The sequence below is a fragment of the Astatotilapia calliptera genome, chromosome 13 (assembly GCF_900246225.1).
Source record: "Astatotilapia calliptera chromosome 13, fAstCal1.2, whole genome shotgun sequence".
Taxonomy (NCBI): domain Eukaryota; kingdom Metazoa; phylum Chordata; class Actinopteri; order Cichliformes; family Cichlidae; genus Astatotilapia; species Astatotilapia calliptera.
Window position 1 is genome coordinate 19372662 of NC_039314.1, and position 18471 is coordinate 19391132.

The 18471-nt window shown below is 44.5% G+C and overlaps 1 protein-coding gene across 1 annotated transcript; it reads right to left on the reverse strand.

Moving 5' to 3' along the window:
• Window positions 1-62: 62 nt before the first annotated feature.
• Window positions 63-18471, reverse strand: p4ha1b (prolyl 4-hydroxylase, alpha polypeptide I b). Its single transcript, XM_026190385.1, has 15 exons — window positions 17841-18471; window positions 15131-15213; window positions 14905-15001; window positions 13940-14091; window positions 13547-13684; window positions 13091-13330; window positions 11444-11664; window positions 11180-11356; window positions 10986-11056; window positions 3485-3584; window positions 3315-3368; window positions 3161-3226; window positions 2062-2130; window positions 1495-1591; window positions 63-1102 (listed from the first exon to the last, which is right to left on the reverse strand). The coding sequence occupies exons 1-15, from the start codon at window positions 17852-17854 to the stop codon at window positions 1032-1034; spliced, it is 1650 nt and encodes a 549-aa protein (XP_026046170.1). The 5' UTR covers window positions 17855-18471; the 3' UTR covers window positions 63-1031.

Genomic DNA, 18471 nt, shown 5'->3' on the forward strand with positions numbered 1-18471 from the left:
TGATGCCTTCACCCCCCCCCCCCCAAAAAAAAAAAAAAATCCCATCACACACACTGCAGAAGGACAGTTGATCATCTTATTTATTGTAACGTAGTTTATTGTAGAAAAGAAAAATGCATTGTTTTTTTCCATTTAAAGCATAAACAACATAAACTTGTTTTTAGGACATATAAATAAAATGCCTCTTTCTTAAAAAAACCCCAACACATTATATACACTGAAAGTATTGGTCACACTCTTCCAAACCTACTCTAAAGAATCACTATTTGACTCCGTTATGGGAAAATGTAGTGCTTGTTTTCCCCCCTCACATAACACTAACACAATGAGGATTAAATCCAGGAAAAACACATAAATATAAAATTAATGTTATGCAGTATCGGGGTGTATGCACCTCTCTGTAAGTGTACCCATGCATGTGTGCACACTACATTTTGCAACAATGAGTGATAAACAGTGGCATTTAGGCAGATCAGCAACATGTGATAATGTACTGCATAGACTGCAAGAAACTAAAACCACTTCTGGATCTTTACACAGCTTACAGGAAATAAAGTGTTTATTTTTCCACCAAAAAACCCCCCACAATCCTAGATTATGGTCATAATTTTCAATTCTTTGGAGTGTTTCCCAGGGAAAGCTCAGCCTGAACATAAACTGACTTGTCAGAAAAGACAAACATCTCTGATGCAGTTTAGTATTTTCTAAGGTTCATTCAGAGTGCAAACAAAGGGGCTCAAGTGTTTCTCAAAACCATCCAACAAAACCTTATGAACATGTCACCTTGGCACCTTAATGCCAATACAGTCCAGGAGTTTGACATTAACCAAAACAGTCTTTGAAACTGACTAACAAGTGGAGAGCGAGAGGAAAGAAAAAACACAAGTCAGTGTTTATAGAAAGGAGGTGAGCCATTTAGACTCTTTGTATCCATGTGTATCCATCATCACGCTGTGATCTGCAGCACAGTTCTTTAGTCCTGGGTGTTTCACAAGGAGGGGAAGAGAGGGCCACGAAGGTGATGAGGACAATCATTCAGATTCACTTAGGCCACAAGGTCGCCTCCACTCCTGGCCTCTTTCATGAATCCACTTGTTTGATACTGATGAGGGAAAGAAAAATACACAGATAGATTAATCATAAGCCCAGTCTTACACACACACACACTCACACATTTAAATATGTAAAACATCTGTAAAATCACAATTATTTTGGCCAGTGTAGTAACATTATTAATCAAGCAGTGATTGACACTAAAATGTCTTTTTCAGACTTTTTAAATGGCATTGTCTTAATTGTTAAATATAATTTTAATGTTTAAAAGTGTAAATAGAGTTGAGGGAGGTGGAGGACACAGGCTCAACAGAAGTTGGGCCTTGTGTTGGTGTCTCAAAATCATCCAAAATCCCCAAGTCCTCAAATCAAGCACTATTCTTTTATACAATGCTTACTCAGGTAGACGGCTTTATAGCCAACAAGAACAATCAAACTCACCCCACTTGTTGCCCACCAACACTGGACAAGCTGCATGTCGAGTGCTGTAGTCTCCCTCCCCGCTGGCAAACAAATTGTACCAGAACACTGCAGTACCCTGGAAAACAAACAGGCACCAATGGTTAAGTAGTTCTGCACATCATCTCAGAGAGCCAAGACTTGGTTTCCTAAAGTACTTGCAACAGATTTCTCAGAAGTGAAATGATAAATAAAGCAAAATTTAAATACATGTGTTCTCTTGCTATACTGGGATTGTTAAAATGTCAGTTAAAAACATTATAAGAGCATGGGGGCACATGAAAGAATCCTTTTATGAACAAATTGGCAGTTATTTCCGCTAAATGAGCTTATATTGGATGAAAACGCTCCTTTACCATTAATAAAATGTGTTTTGGAGAGAAAAAGTGCTTGAATAAGTATATTTTTCTCTTTTATTATGTACGGTGTGTACTTTATTATGGACATCTGTGACCTTTTTTACAAAATCCTTCAGTTTGTTACATAATAGGATTAGCTGGAAAACCAATATTAATGGACATTTATAAGAGGAGTAATATCAACATTTACCTTTTGAGGCCAAACTGCTGCACCAACATCTGGGAATACTGTGGCTCCACCTGCTGCTACGTCACTCATCTACAACAGAGACAGAAGAAAAATCCAGCAGTGTAATTTAAACAACTTATATGAGATCCTTAGTTTCATATAAAATGAAGTTGAAGATAGAATAGTTCTTGTGTGTAGTATGCAGATTTAATTAACTTTTGTAAAGTAAACACTGTTAATGTGTTTAATCTTATGTTCAATGTATTATTTATGCTGAAGTAGCTGTTAAATTAGCTGCTACAGTATGTGGTTTCTCTGGATAACAGATCAATAACAGATCATTATTTATTTTGCTTCCCAGTGTGTCTAAGTTGGTGTGATCAGCCAAGACTTAAGTTTCCATTTGTTTCCTGCATGCTGAGTCAATTTCTGCTCAGTTGTGTTTGGTTTTGTTTAAGCAGTTAGTTCATTTTATTAGTCCGTTTTTTAATTTCTGAGTCTGATTTGAGTTCAGATTATTTGACCTCTTTTGCTGAGGTTCCTAGAACTTATTTCAAATATAATTTTTGTTAATAGTTTTGTGCATTTTTTGAGTAAAATAAAATCCTCCTGTTTCCAAATTTACCCGTGTTCCTCATGACTAACAAGCATGGCCCCTCACTCATGTAAATGCTTTGTGACACTGTTTCAAGGTGAGGAGTCACATGACTTTACGATTAAGTAATAATACTGAACGTACTGTATTTGAATTGAGAATTTAGATGCTATTGTTTCTCTTATCACATCAGCAGAGTAAATTTTGTCCTATCACAGCAAAGACACTAAAGCCCATAGTCACAGATGACAGCTAGCCCCCGATACTATGCTAGCCCTTTGCTAGCACTATGTGCAGTGACAGGGTTCATTCTAAATTTGTATACTGAAACTTAATACGATAGTTTTCTCAGTATTATCAAATATGCAGACTTATAAGTCAACAATGTCTACTTTAATTATAACAATGACTGTGTCACTGACTGCTAAATTAATTTCAGTACCAGCATAGGCAATTAGTATAGTAAAAATCAAACTTCAATAAATAAAAGAAGGTTAATGCTGGTCCAAAGGGGTGATCACTCACATAGAAAAGACACGTTGCAATACGATTCCCAGTTCCCAGCTCTTTAAAGGCATCTGGCTCATCTTTCTGTACGGAGATAACCAATACCATGTTAAACATCCTACCACATTAATGCAGCAGTACATTAACTGTGGCAAACAGAAAAAGAACGTACCCTTCCAAAGTCAAAGTGAGGTTCGTATTGACCTCCAACACCATAATTTGCAACCTGCAGACAAATACATGTAAAAAAAATCAGTTTCTAACAGAGGAAACAGGGAAACTTGTTTGCTTCATTTGGTGGTCATGTACAGTTTTTTGTTGGTTTTGAAATAACTTTTTTACCTGTAACTCTTCTGCAGTGTCCATTTCAAGCCCGGTGACACCTTCAATTCTGTTATTGATCATTTCAATCATTGGATCATCATATTCAGTGAGCCAAGCACTAGAATATAGAAGGGAACACAGAGAAACTGAGAATGAAACAGCATGGGAAACATATTTCAGTAAGGCACACATTTTATCCACTAGATGCTTCTGTAAAAAGTGTCTGAGAGGCATGCTACGCAGGAAACTTGGAATCAAAAGCCAACAAAAACCAACGTGAGTTTGTAAATGGCAATATTAGGATACAGAAGCAAAGTAGAGTTGCAGAGGGAATGGAAAATGGGAACAATATCCAGCTTTACAATATCTAATGAATATCTTTGAAGATATTTCTATAGTGTGGTTTAGGACTAGATAAAATATTTTTTTCTGGCCATAATATCCACTAAAAACAAAATAAAAATGTCCATCCTCTTAACACGAACTTGCAGTTGCCATTATGTGAGAGACAATTCCAACACACTCTAATGTGGGTTGAGGAAAACAAGTTCCCTTTCAGTCGATTCACTCGGTACAACACATAAGTATGGGATATCACGCCCTCGCGTGTCCTGGCTGAAGAAACCTTTATTCACGCCTTTACGGCAGATGACGTGTGATGACACGCGCAAGGCCCCGCCCGCACATATAGCCGCTGCCATCACCGTCATCCCTCAGTTCTTACGCTCTTCACCTCGCTGAGAACACCTCTGCTGAGTTGGGCTAGCTAGCTACTGCTAGTTAGCGCCGTTGTCTGCCAACTTGAACCTAGCTTAACTGCCCCTGTTGGTGTTAGCCTCCACCGCCCAGCTGGTGCGTAGGCTGCCCGCGGAGCGCTATTTTCAAGTTTTTCTTGTGCAGCGTTTCGCTTTGCGTTTTGGGAATGGACTCCAAACCGAAGCGAGCAAAGCAGAAATCTTCTGTTCGCCCCTGTCCTCAGGGATGTGGTTTCTCTTTGCACGACAGCGACCAGCACGATGCCTGCCCTGTCTGCCTGGGGATCGTCCACGCTAGGAGAGCGTTGACGGAGCCCGAAGCTTGTGCATTTTGTCGCCAGCTCCGACGCTCGACCCTGGAAAGACGGGTGACGTTTGTGGAAAGAGTGCTGGGACGCTCGGCTGTCGCACGGCATGACCCTCTTCTTTCCGAGTCTGGAGCCCCGGCTTCGTCCGAGTCCGAAGACGAAAATTTTCAGGTCGATGTCCCCGCGATTAGCTGGGCTGACCACATGGAATACGTTGACGGGTTAGCCGATGACGGACCGGAACCATGCAGGAGCGCTGACGGGCTTCAGCCTGGGTTGAAGCCCGCCAGCGCTCCCCAGGAAGACGATGACGTGCTGGACATCGGCCTGGACATCCATGGTTTGTCGGAGGATGAGCAGGAGAGCTCATTGTCGACCCAATATGCCGCCGCTGCTGCGCCGGTCGGCCACGATGACACCTCTCTTTTCTCCCTGTTTCGCCGTGCCGCTGAGAAGCTGCAGGTGGACTGGCCCTCTCCTCCACCAGCTCGGAAGCCGTCGCGGTTTGCGGGTTTTTTCCTTCCACCGGAGCCCGCAACGGCCAAAAACTGCCTCCCCATGTTCCCAGACTTTCTCTGCGAGCTAACAGCGTCATGGGACAAACCTCTGTCTACCCGCGTCACTGTGCCCGGCTATGGACAGTACATGGAATTGGACGGCGCCGAGGGAGCTGGTTTAGCTAACCCACCCCCTATGGAGCCGTCTCTGGCTGCTTATCTGGCCCCGTCCCATAACCATGGTGTCGGTGGCCCCGCAACTCTGCCGTCCAAGCACTGCAGATTCTCGGCCTCGCAGCTGGAGAAGATTTATCGGGCTCAGGCCGGCACCGCTCGAGCCATGAGCTCCGTCACCATGCTCCAGACGTACCAAGCAATGTGCCTGGCGGAGCTTGGATCGCTGGTTCCGGAGGACAGCCCGCTGTCACCTCTTCTTAACGAGGTTAGAGTCACCACGGATTACATCCTCCGTGCGTCTCGCTGTGCAGCGCTCTCCCTGGGCAGAGGGATGGCTTCGACAGTGGTGGCGCAGAGGCACCTGTGGCTGACCCTCTCCGACGTCCCTGATAGAGACAGAGCTGTGTATCTGGACGCACCAGTGTCTGCGGCTGGGTTATTCGGACATTCACTTGAAGCCATTCAGGCTAGATTCGATCTGAGGAAGAAGCAGACGGAAGCTCTGCGCGACATCATCCCCAGACGCCAGCCCCAGCCCACTGCTAGCTCTCACAGGCCCGCCGCTCCTCTGACAGCTGGCAAGAGACCGGCGCCCACTGCTGGAGTGGGAGGGCCGCCGGCGAGAGCACGTACTCCGGCCCGAGCTCCACGCCAGTCGGCCTGGGGCAAAGGCCCTCCCCCGGGCCCCCGACGGGACCCGACGCCCAGGAGGAAGAAGCCTCAGCCCTCCTAGCTGTGATTGCGAGTGGGGAAGGGATCCGGCAGCAGGGAGACGCTGCTCTTACCCCTCTGTTGCCGCACAAGAGGTGCCGCTTAAGTTCTGTTCAGGTTGTCAGCCCCAGAAGGCGCTGCACTTCCCTATCGCGGTCTCCCAAGCACATAACCCCTGCACACGGTTCAGATGTGTTGAATGTTCAAGCGACCACATCGAGTGTTCCCGCTGTTTTTCATTGTTATGCCCCGGAAAAGGTGCACCCAACAAAATGTATAAATGTACATGTTCCCATGTTGCAATCAATAAAGAGTGTTGTTTACTCTCAAACAATCTCAAATGCTCAACCTGCAGGCGAAATGAGCCAGGTCAGGCAGGGGATGCAGTCCCCTGCAGACACACTGGGGGGCGACGGCGCCCCGCCGTCAGTGCTGCAGGCCAGTCGGCTGGCTGCTCACTTCCCTCAGTGGCGCGCTTGCGCCCCCTCTCCGTGGGTGCTGCAAACCGTTGCCATGGGTTACCGGTTGCAGTTCCGGGTCAAGCCGCCTCGTTTCCAAAGAGTCGTGAACACGATTGTCAACCCCGAGGCAGCCTTGGTACTCAGAGAGGAAATACAGGCGCTATTACAGAAGAGAGCAATACGGGTGGTCCCCGCTTCGGAGACGGACAAAGGTTGGTACAGCCGTTATTTTGTCATTCCGAAGAAAGGGGGAGGGCTTCGTCCCATCCTCGACCTGCGAGTCTTGAACACGTACCTGCGAACGTACAGGTTCAAGATGCTAACGCTCAGACAGCTCCTGAGTGCAGTCGGCCCGGGAGATTGGTTTGCGACAATCGATCTAACAGATGCTTATTTTCATGTCGCTATACACCCGAAACACAGGCAGTTTCTGAGGTTTGCATTCGAGGGCGTAGCCTACGAATACCTAGTGCTGCCGTTCGGGCTGTCGCTCGCTCCCCGCACCTTTACGAAATGTGCCGAGGCAGCGCTAGCGCCCCTCAGGAAGAGGGGCATCCGCATCTTAGCCTACCTGGACGACTGGGCTCTCGTGGCTTGCTCCAGAGAACAGGCGGAGACGCAGCTGTCGCGGGTTCTGTCACACATTCAGACACTGGGGTTCTCTGTGAACTTTCAGAAGAGCTCGCTAATCCCAGGTCAACAGATCGCTTTTCTCGGTCTGGAAATATGCTCTCTTTCCAGCCGCGCACGGTTGTCAGAGCACAGAGTGGCCGCGTTTCATCGCTGCCTCGCTCAATTTCAGCGGGGACGCAGACTGCGTTTCCAGACGATATTGCGCTTGTTGGGCATGATGGCATCTATGATCGCCGTAGTGCCGCTTGGGCTGTTGAAAATGAGAGCGTTTCAACGCTGGACTCTCTCTCACCGTTTGTGTGCTTCGCGTCACCTCCGGAGGAGGCTGCCGGTAACTGCGTCTTGCATGCTAGCTCTCCGTCCTTGGAGGGAGCCCGGGCTACTGCACCAGGGCTCTCGGATTGGGAGGGTGTTGTTTCGCAAGGTGGTGTCCACAGATGCTTCCCTAAGTGGGTGGGGAGCGCTGTGCGAGGGTGCGTCGGTGAGAGGGATCTGGTCCGCGGCTCAGCGCCAGCTGCACATCAACCACTTAGAGCTGTTAGCAGTGTTCTTAGCTCTAAAGCGTTTCCGTCCAGTCCTGCAGGGCCAGCATGTCTTAGTCAGGACGGACAATTCAACAGTGGTGTCTTATATAAACAGGCAGGGAGGAACACGCTCTCTTCCCCTGTTGCAGCTGTCTCGCTCTCTGCTGTTATGGTGCAGTGTTCATTTTCTGACTCTAAGAGCCACCCATGTCCCGGGCCACCTGAACCTGGGGCCGGACCTTCTCTCCAGGGGGGGTCCTCTGGTGAGAGAATGGAGGTTACACCCTTCAATGGTGGCTCAGATTTGGGATCTATTTGGCGAGGCGCAAATGGATCTTTTTGCTTCCAGGGTGAATGCTCACTGCCCCCTGTACTTCTCCATAATCGACCACGATGCACCCTTGGGCTTGGACGCGCTAGCGCACCAATGGCCGGACGTGCTCCTGTATGCATTTCCCCCAGTGGAAATGATATCTCCAATTCTGGAGAGGGTGCGTCGGCATTCCCTCTCTCTGATCCTGGTGGCCCCTTGGTGGCCCGCGAAGTCGTGGTATGCAGAAATAATCAGCCTGCTTGCAGCAAGTCCTTGGCAGCTTCCTCTCCGCAGGGATCTCCTCTCTCAGGCGGGGGGGGAAGTGTTTCATCCGCGCCCGGATCTGTGGCACCTTCATGCTTACCTGCTGAGAGGTTAAACTTGGTTGCTAAGGGTCTGCCGCCTAGTGTGGTAGCGACGATTCAGAGCGCCAGGGCCTCGTCTACTAGAGGCTTGTACGCTTACAAATGGCGAGCCTTCGAGCGATGGTGCCAGGACCGCCACACTCTCCCATTTCAGTGCTCTATTGTGGATGTTTTGACATTCCTGCAGGAGCTGTTGGATAAAGGCCTTTCGTTTTCGACGATCAAGGTTTATTTAGCGGCTATATCTGCTTGTCATATCGGTTTTGACGGGGTGACACCAGGTGCGCATCCCCTCGCCGTGCGTTTTCTGAAAGGGGTTCGCCGGCTGAGGCCCGTGCTTAAGTCCAGTGTCCCGGCTTGGGACTTGTCTTTGGTGCTGGAGGCCCTTTGTGGCCCTCCGTTTGAACCCGTTGAGTCGGTAGATATGAAACTTCTTTCGTATAAGACCGCATTACTTCTCGCTTTGGCCTCGGCGAAGCGAGTGGGGGACCTTCATGCGCTGTCTGTGCATCCTGCCTGCACACAGTTTTCTCCTGATGGCCGCAAGGTCGTATTGCGTCCGAATGCCGCCTATCTTCCCAAGGTCATGCCTGCATCTTATAGTTCAATGGAGTTTGAGTTGCTGAGCTTTTGCTCCCCTCCTTTTGAATCTGAGGAGCAGAGGAGGGTGCATTCTCTTTGTCCGGTGCGTGCGCTACGCACCTACATTGAGCGCACTCGGGATGTGCGTTTGTGTGACCAGTTGTTTGTCTGCTTCGCTAATCCAAATAGAGGTAGAGCTCTGTCCAGACAGAGGCTGTCCCACTGGATTGTAGAGGCTATCTCGCTGGCATACAGCACCGGAGGTTTTGCGTTGCCCCACGGGGTGGGAGCTCATTCCACCAGGGGGATGGCGACCTCATGGGCTCTTTTTAGAGGGGTGCCTGTGGCTGATATTTGTGCAGCGGCTAATTGGGCGTCGCCGCACACTTTTGTGCGGTTTTATCGGTTGGACGTTACAGCCCCTTCGGTGGCTCATGCTGTCCTTTCTGCTGGGTCTACCACTCACTAAGGATGTGGTGGTCCCGTTCCGGTTCGGTGGCTGCTCTGCGGGGCGTGTATATAGGTCCCATACTTATGTGTTGTACCGAGTGAATCGACTGAAAGGGAACGATTAGTTATGTCTATAACTTCTGTTCCCTGAAGGAGAGGAACGAGGTACAACACAGGGTGGCCCCACTGAGCAGTTGGCTCGGTGAAGAGCGGCTATCGAACTGAGGGATGACGGTGATGGCAGCGGCTATATGTGCGGGCGGGGCCTTGCGCGTGTCATCACACGTCATCTGCCGTAAAGGCGTGAATAAAGGTTTCTTCAGCCAGGACACGCGAGGGCGTGATATCCCATACTTATGTGTTGTACCTCGTTCCTCTCCTTCAGGGAACAGAAGTTATAGACATAACTAATCGTTTTTTAAAGACGTTACAAAGGCAGTGAGATGATTCTTCGCCCATATAGCTTCTTCATCATGTTTTTAAGAATGCCTGCAGATCAGCATTAACACGTGTGTCTGTGTGTGTCATCTTTTTTCATTCAGTTTGTACTGATAGGTCATATTTTATAAATGGATATTGAATGAAGCATGAGCCAGTGGATTATTTCCTTAAGTCTCTTGCAGTCGTTTAAATGGAGTTCAAACTGTTCTGATTTCTTCCATCTGTCTGTTACCTCAAGTTCACTCAAGTTAGAAAGACGTGCCGGCTGTCATGCATGCATACAAAACTTTAAAAGAAACACCACACCCTGACACCCACACACATTAATTACCAACTGCAGTAAAACCAAAGAAAGCATGGGGTTTTGGTGGGCTGCTAACGTGCTATTTTTAGGATGGGATTTAAATTTGAATTTAAAACAGTGAGCAAGGCATCTATAAAAATTGAACGGTCATTTATCTGCACTACATAGGCCTTTGATGTTTCACAATGTCTCTTTTTTAAAACAGATCTTGTACAAAATATAGAACTACAGAAAAATGGCCTTGTATTGGAAAGTGATTTCCAAACAATGCTATGGGACATAAAAATCCAGCTCAGGTCCAAAACTCAGGTAGCCTGGTATAGATATGAAGTCAAATGAGCAGGGGAAGGGAGAGAGTCCTTCCAAGTGATCTTTGACCCCTTACCTCACAGGGATTTTCCTTGAATGGGGTTCAGTCACCACAGCTCCCGTTAACTACAGCATTTCCAACAGCAGGACACGTAGAAGCAGGAAGAGCAGTATCAAAGAAGGAAGGAAAATGGACTGCGGAAGCACACATGCACAAGGACGGACAAAACATAATAAGGAGGAAAAGAGGGAAAGAAAAGGCAGCTCACAAAAGAAATAATGTTAGTATCAACTAGTAAAAGAGTAATATCTTTCCCCTCTGCTACCTTCATGTGTTACCTCCGTGGAGCAGACACTTGAGCAGAAACAGACCCATAAAAAGGTCCTCAAAAAAGAGTTGGATAATCCAACTCGTCCACAAATAGCTACATATTCAGTCGCGTTAGTAATTTAGCATTTCCCTTTCATTTAGGATTATTTGGGGGGAAAAAGCTACAGATGTTTCTTTATTTGTAGAAAACGTATTTTCAGCAGGAGAGAGTGCTTCAGCTCAAGAGCCTTTAGGATGGCCTTTATGAGGGGCAGAAACATGCAGCTGTGATCAGACGGGAGTACAGAAGAAGACGTGAGCTCAGTTATTAAAGGGGAAAATAAGATTTTCTCCTCCTCATCATCATGCTCTGTCTTACCTTTTACTGATCCTGTAAGAAGCTGTCTCCAGCACTCCTGTGATGGGGTTGGAGATGGTTGCCCTGCGTAGCTGTGAAGCACACACAGATAAACACATAAAGATATTAAAGTATGCGTTGCTAATAACAGCTTTGACCTCCCATCCTTTGCCATCCCAAACCACCTATGAAATCCTAAAATCTGAACTGCTTACTCGTGGTTTTGCCAGCTGCTTGATTCTCTCAATTTCTGCATCAGAGATGATGTCAAGGTAGCGAACAATGTAGGGGCGGTCCCACTCATCCTGCTGTTTGACGGGCGCCAGCAGTAAACTGGGGTTACGATTGTTATCGTAGTAACGACAGAACAACCTGCTCTGCCTACGAGGCGTCTGATTTAGAGAAAAGAAAAGAGCACACAAAAAGTTAAAACTGAGCTGCAGTATGCAAGTTATAAATTGCTTTCAGCTCTTCCTCACCATTTTGATACCCTCTCCACGGCAAAGCATCTCATATTTCTCCCTTTCTGGGATCAGAGAGAAAGCCTTTTTGGACTTCTTCTGCTTCTTCTTCTTTTCAGCTGTTTCTCTTTTCTCGCGCTCCTTCTGTTTTGGAGCTTCTTCCTCTGCAGCCTTTTTTTGCTTCTCCAACTGAAACTCAAAGTACTTCAGGTTGCTCTTGCCACGCGGGTGCTCTGGGTCTATGTGTGAAAAACCAGGAGAAAACATCAGTGGTGATTACAAGCAGCAATGCAAACTAAAACAACATCGCTTCTAACATGACAAATATACGCCATCAGTCAGTAATGATGACTTCAACTCAGATGGAGGACTACTGTCAAAAGCTGCAGTCTGAGACATTGCAATCCATTGGGACAATGTCCTTCGGGTGCTTTGGCACCCTTTTAGCAGGACATGGCCCAGGAAGCAACATAACTTTCAAAATAACAGCAAGGGGACTGTTTACTACTGCTAAACTGATAGCCGACAGTGTCACTTTCTTGGACAGAAGAAAACAGCAGTACAAATGGTTTGTACCTTTGAATTGGTGCACTGATTGGCAAAGAGGTGTGATGGAGACAGCAGCTCGGGTAAGGAAGCTATTTCGCACTCTATTGGTTTTGAGCTTTGATTGTTTTAAATCCTTCTACTAGTTCATAACGTACTCAGTGATTTGCCCCCCCCCACACACACACACACACAAGTACATCTCTCACTTGCTGGGTGTCTATAACCCAATAAGACCTCTCAAGTCATCAGGTGCAGATCTTTTAACTGTCCCCAGAATTCGATCTAAGTGTGCTGAGGGTGCTTTCAGTTTCTGTTGCTCTGTTCTTTGGAACAAGCTTCCTATTCATCTGAGGTCAATTACAATCATGTCTACATTCAAAAACAAACTTAACTTAACATAAAACCTTTATTTTTCTCACACACTTACACTTAATAACACTTTTGTGTACGTGCTTGTCTGTGTGTATGTTACCATGCATGTTATTCCTTTGTACAGTTTAGTTTTTTTGTTTTTACAAGCCTTAAGGCATTGCAGACTTACATGGGTTTTTAATGTTTTTATATTTTATGTTAAGCACACTGAGTTTATGTGTAAAATATAATATAAATATATAAATATAATATAATAAAAATATCAATAAAATTGACATTAACACTGCTTTGGAAAGTCTGGCAGTGGTTTAAACTGTACCTGGACACACTGAAATCCTCTCTTATTCCTGGTTAATCCGTAACGTCAATAAATAAAAGGGGACAAGTGACAAAGTCTCTAAAAAAAAGCAATACCCGGTCATTTTTAAAAAATAGATTTCACCGCTCTGTGAATTGTGCTATACAGATAACTGTTTTGCTGGTACAAACAGCAGCGTTTTGAGACAAGACCCCACAGATTTGTTACAGCACAGATGTTATGCCCCAACATAGCAACTGCCTGAACTGTTTATGTCTGTCTGGCTCGGAAATGTTGACCTGTGCCTCACCTCTGTTTAGTCTGTCCTTCAGTCTAAACCTTGCTTAAAATACCCAACAATAATTTATTTTGTTTGGCCAAATTAAAGCAAGTTCCACACTATTACAGTCTTACTTCTTAATTCTTTAGAATATGAAGAGACTCACCCAGTTCAATCAACCTCTTTGTATACTCCATTGCACGCTCCATCTCCCCCTGCTGGTAAATGGCGTAGCTGAGGTAGTCGATCACTGTCACCTTATCTAAAGTGGACTCCTCTCCCTCATCGAGCTGTTTCAGGGCCTGGGCCATCCACAGCTCTGTGTGGTAGTAATCGGCATCGGAGTAGGCAATTTTCCCCAGCTCAAAACAGTCCTCTGCTGTCATGTGGCTCTTGTATTTCACTCCTAGTTAGGAGTACACACAGGAGGGGGGGAAAAGAAATCAGAAAACAATCAAACCCTTCCCCCAAAAAACTCACATAGTCTGACATTTATTGTGACTTTCGTGGCAGTCACTTTGTCTTTATATCTGTACATTGAATCCTTAATGAACAAATAGGCCCATGGGCATGTGAACTCATGCCATTTATGTGTGACATGCAACTGTTCGGAGGATTTTACCAGGTAAGTTTCCCGTAGAGATTGTGTTGGCATCAAGTCTGTAAGTGTCTTGTAACCGGATGAGAGCTTTGGCAGCTCCGGTCTGGTCCTCGTCATTTGGGAAGTGCTGTCTCTGGATGGTCAGGTTGGAAATAAATCCTGAGAAAAATGGCACGATAAAGTATTCTATGTGTGGGCACATTAATCACTCAAAGTGACATTTAACACTTTCTCTTAAAATTTCATGAGGTGAACAGTTAGATGGGAGTTTCATCCATCCACATACACCTAAAACAAACAAGTCAATGTTTTAGTGTACTTCTGTGTTGCACTTTTTCTGCAAGTTTTTACCACTCATTTATAAAACCAAATATTACAGTGTTATTATTTGAACCTGGGCTTTACTGTTCATACCTCCAGTGGTGTCACGGAGCACAAGACTCTCCAGGTCCCCCCACTCTGTGTTCAACCTCTTCACCAGTTTGAAGGCATTCACAGGGTGTCCCAGAAAGCCTTCAGGGTCCTGCGTGGCAGTAACTGTCAAGGAATCCAATTTTTCAGCCCACCTATCACAAAAAAGGTAATATGGATTAAAGTGTGTTGATTACACTTGTAAGCAAGCTACCTATTATTACGGCTGTCATATATAATATTTATGGAGTTTTAGGAAAGCAACTTCAGAAATTAAACATGGAGCTAACCACAATGTTTACAGACACTTGCAAATTATTTTTTTAAATGAAGTTGATAGCTGTATATATTATCAATTATCAAGCTATATTATCAGTCATTATCAATCAATATTATCATCCAAATCCAATAAGCAACAATAAACCCAATAAACAATAAACCTGTCAGAATTAAATCCTCGTTTACTGCTGACTCAGCTCTGTAATGTGTCCTAAAGCATCACGGATCACAGGTCCTAACTTCATCCAGTGAATGAGGGTCAGGTTAGGGTTGATCTTTTCATACAGGAGTGTGGCTTCTCCACACAGCAGCTGTACCAGTTGCAACACCAACTAACTGTGCAGGTAACATTAATTCAGAGACCCACTCCTCCATATCAAAGTTTTCTAACTGTGCGATGTGAGTCAGCTGCCCCGGTACATAACTGTAGTTAAGAAAGTTGAAATAAGAAGCTGCATATCTCATCTTTGTAGGGGATTCTGATGGAAATGATCAGACATGTGGTTAACACAGTTGGAATGTTTCTGCACTCCGTATCCTTTTTATTTCTCTCTATTTTAGCTAGCGATTGCGGTGCTTGGTTGACTCTCGCACTGGGATAAAAATAATTTAGCAGATGCAAGGACATGACGACGAGAAGGGAGAAATGCCCCCAGCAGCAAATCACACCCAGGAGTTGACAAACTCACCGTTTGATCTGCTCTAGTTTGCTCTCCTCTGCTCTGATGTAGTCCTTCAAAGAGGTGACGAGATCTTTTTCTGTGTACAACAGATCTGTCATCTGGCCTGAAAGAAACAAACACATATTAATTGCAAACACTGAAATGATAAACTATACTAATCTTATAAAATTAGTACGAGCTTTAAAATTTCTTGGCCTTGTGTCTGTGTAGTAACATAACACAAGTCTTTTACCTGTAGAAGTGAAGAAGTCAGCGTGGGCTGAGAGCGACTGCAGGCAGCTCAGCAGCAATAAACAACAACACGGCAGCTCCATTCTGATAAAGAGTGAGAGAAGAGCATTAAATTAATAAAACATGCAGATTAAAAGAGTCAGTGAATGACCTACCTATTTTGAAGACATTTTAATTTCTATGATAAGGTATCACCATAATCCAATTTATTCTAGTCATATAATTAAAGAGCTAAACCAGACACACTACTAAAATATGTCTGGTTTACCTTTGAGGCTGGCAGTTAGGCCTGGGACAGGCAGCACTGTGATCTTTTGTTTCTTGCAGCCACAAATTACAGGAGAATGCATGACTCCATTGTGCATTCTTACATGCACTTCTTTATACTTCAAATAGTCTGCGTCCACGCAAATTTTACTGTGGTGCTATTTTTTTTCTTACCCACATAACAGAAATTCAGGGCAAATGTGCAAGAATTTTACTTTTAAATATTCTGGGATGTCCACAACATGCCACATGCCATGATCGACATCAAATTAGATCACTTATTTATCTCAAGAATGTACTAAAAAATTCCAAACTACTAAGACTGTAAATATACCCAAACCGAACCATGTTGGCCAGTGGCACATCACATTTTGGCTTTTTGTTTTTCAAAAGAAAAATAGCAAGAGAGCAGACTTGGACAAAAGTTTTGGAAAGAAATTAAGCCAAAAGAATCAAGACCAAAAATCCCCCACATTATAAAACGCCTGCTGCTTGACCAAGTGAGATGGTTTGTTATAAATATAGTGTAAACACAAATACACACACACACACCCATAAGCCACAGGCAAAATGAAGATCATGAAGCGTACATAAACTATTCAGTGTAAGCCAGCAGCAGGCTGAGGCAGGTTCGACTCTGCCACAAGGGCAAGTCTTGAATGAGAATAAAAAATAGAGTGACTTCATATGAGATTTCAATTTAGGTCAGCAGAAGGAAGCAGAGAGGGTGGAAAAAAAACCCTGAAGCAAGACACAACTTACCATTATCCTCTACTGCTACCAAGCTACTTCTGCAACTGCATAATGTGTGCTGCCACTTAAAAGCCATAAACAGCCTCTTACACTTTCTGATTTCCAAGATAAAAGTTTTGAAGAATGCAATTATTGTACCCAGGAAGGGTAATTACTACAATTTTCTTTCACACTCAGTTAAGTGTGATGCAAAAATGATAGCTGTATATTGAACATTTCTAATTTCAAACCAAGTGTTCTGGTCATGCCACACATGGAAGTGAAAGGAGGTGATTGTGTTAATAAGCATGTTGGTACATCCCATATTTAAAAAAAACTAAGAATAAAAACAAAGTCTTACTGACCTAGAAACCAGTTCATGTGTAATCTAAAAGGCAACTCCTTTTGGTTGGACCACAGGGTTCGCGTTTCCTCAAAAGTATCCACCCTTAAAAATTCCTTGGATGGATATAAATCCATAAAGTCATGTGATAAAGCAATTTGCTAGTTTACTTGCCTTTATCCTGTCATGTCACTTGTACCACTTCCTGCTTTCCTAATCAACTTTCAGCTATAGGGCTGTAAACGTTGTACCAGGCAGCAGCAACAGCCACAATGAGAGTGAAATAAGTGTTAAAAAAGTGTTAAAAGAAAGAGCTCGAAATCCTTAGACATCTAGAATTAGATGTTGGTGCATATTTAGTACCTTAAAAACAAAAACAAAAAAACCCAAAAACCTCTAAAACTTATTTACCTGTTATGATGAGAATATAACTAATCCATAGTATACATAAGGAATATTTAAGATAAATACAGGGGGGGACGTAATGAAACGAACAACACCCAGACAAAAAAAGCACAATTTTAATAGCCTAACTGGCTTCGCAATACGTTATACCAAGTTTAAACCTGCTCCTGACAAAAACAATTTTATTTTTGAGAGTCTGCCCTGAGAAACTTCCTTCATCGCACAAAATGTCTCCAAGTTTTCCAGCTATGGAGTCAGATAGCACAGGACGTGCATGGAAGAGGACTGCCACGTCTTCGCCACTCCCTCCTGTGTGAAGACTGCACACTGCCCGATGGAGAGTCTGATATTACCTGCAAAACTCAGTCAATGAAAGCTGCAGACTGAACTGCAGCAGGAAGGCTTTTACTTCTTGGTTGGTGTTTTTTGGGGAGTTACATATAAACAAAGTTTGTAGCTCGATATGACATTTTATCTCCTTGTCACTATGAAATATGACAGACTAAATGTGAAAAATGTTTGCCATTAACAAATAAAATGTATAGAGGCTGTTAAATGAGGCATAAAGCAATATGACGGCAGAAGCATCCCACGCTGCATTGCGCTGGAATGCCGGAAAACTAAAGCTAGCTAAAGTTTCACAGGGAAAAGCCAGGTTACGTTTTCTTTTCTTGCTATTTTCTAGTTTAACTAACTGGTTCAGGTCATCTCATTGCCTCCTGCTTAGTTTAGTAGTATAATCTTTGTTTTGACCCACAACACAGAAACCTAAAACTTGGCTTACTTTTGTTCTACTTTTCATTGCCGCTAGCTCAAAGCTCGCACAGCAAACAACGGTTGCTGTTGGTAACAGCGACAAACACTGTGAAAAGACGTAATCTGTAAACTGGTGCCTATCTGAAATGTAAACACATTTTCTAGATAAGCCTACATTTCTTATCTCACTCAAGGGGTCGATAGTCACCTAATCGAGAGCATCCTGTAGCAGAAGCCGTCGGGGTCTCTCCCTGAAGCCCACACCGATTCAGTGAAGTTAACGGTCTGAAGTTGGAGACTCGGTCCGGTGGCTCTTCCTGTCTGTGATGATTCGGTGTACTATTGGCTATCTGGTGGTTCGGGCTGTATTTCTAAAAGGATGGGGCTCGATGCTACGTGCAGACTCACATGCATACACTCTCTGCTTCTGAAAACTTAGGGGGCTGTCGTTTGTAAATTGTTAGGGGAGGTGCCTGTAATAGTGTTGACCCGTACCGACACGACCGAAGATGAGTATTTTGGTGTTTAATGTGGAAATCGTTCCAGTGAGGTCACATGCCACGTGTTAAAAGACTGCCGATAGATATTTTCTTTCTCCTCTTTCTCTAAAACCTATGTGCTCAACTTTGCATGTATGCATCTGCACTCCGGGCCCATCATCTCCATTCAACAGATGTTTTGTGTAGTTTTGTAACGTTTACATTGAACGAACAGACATTTTTCATCATCTTCCTCCCACATTCCAGAAAAATTATTCTTACTAGCTTCACAAAAAGAAAAAAAAAAAGTGTGGGATGGTAGGGAGTGAATTCCTTCTGCATTCAGCTGAATTCAACAGG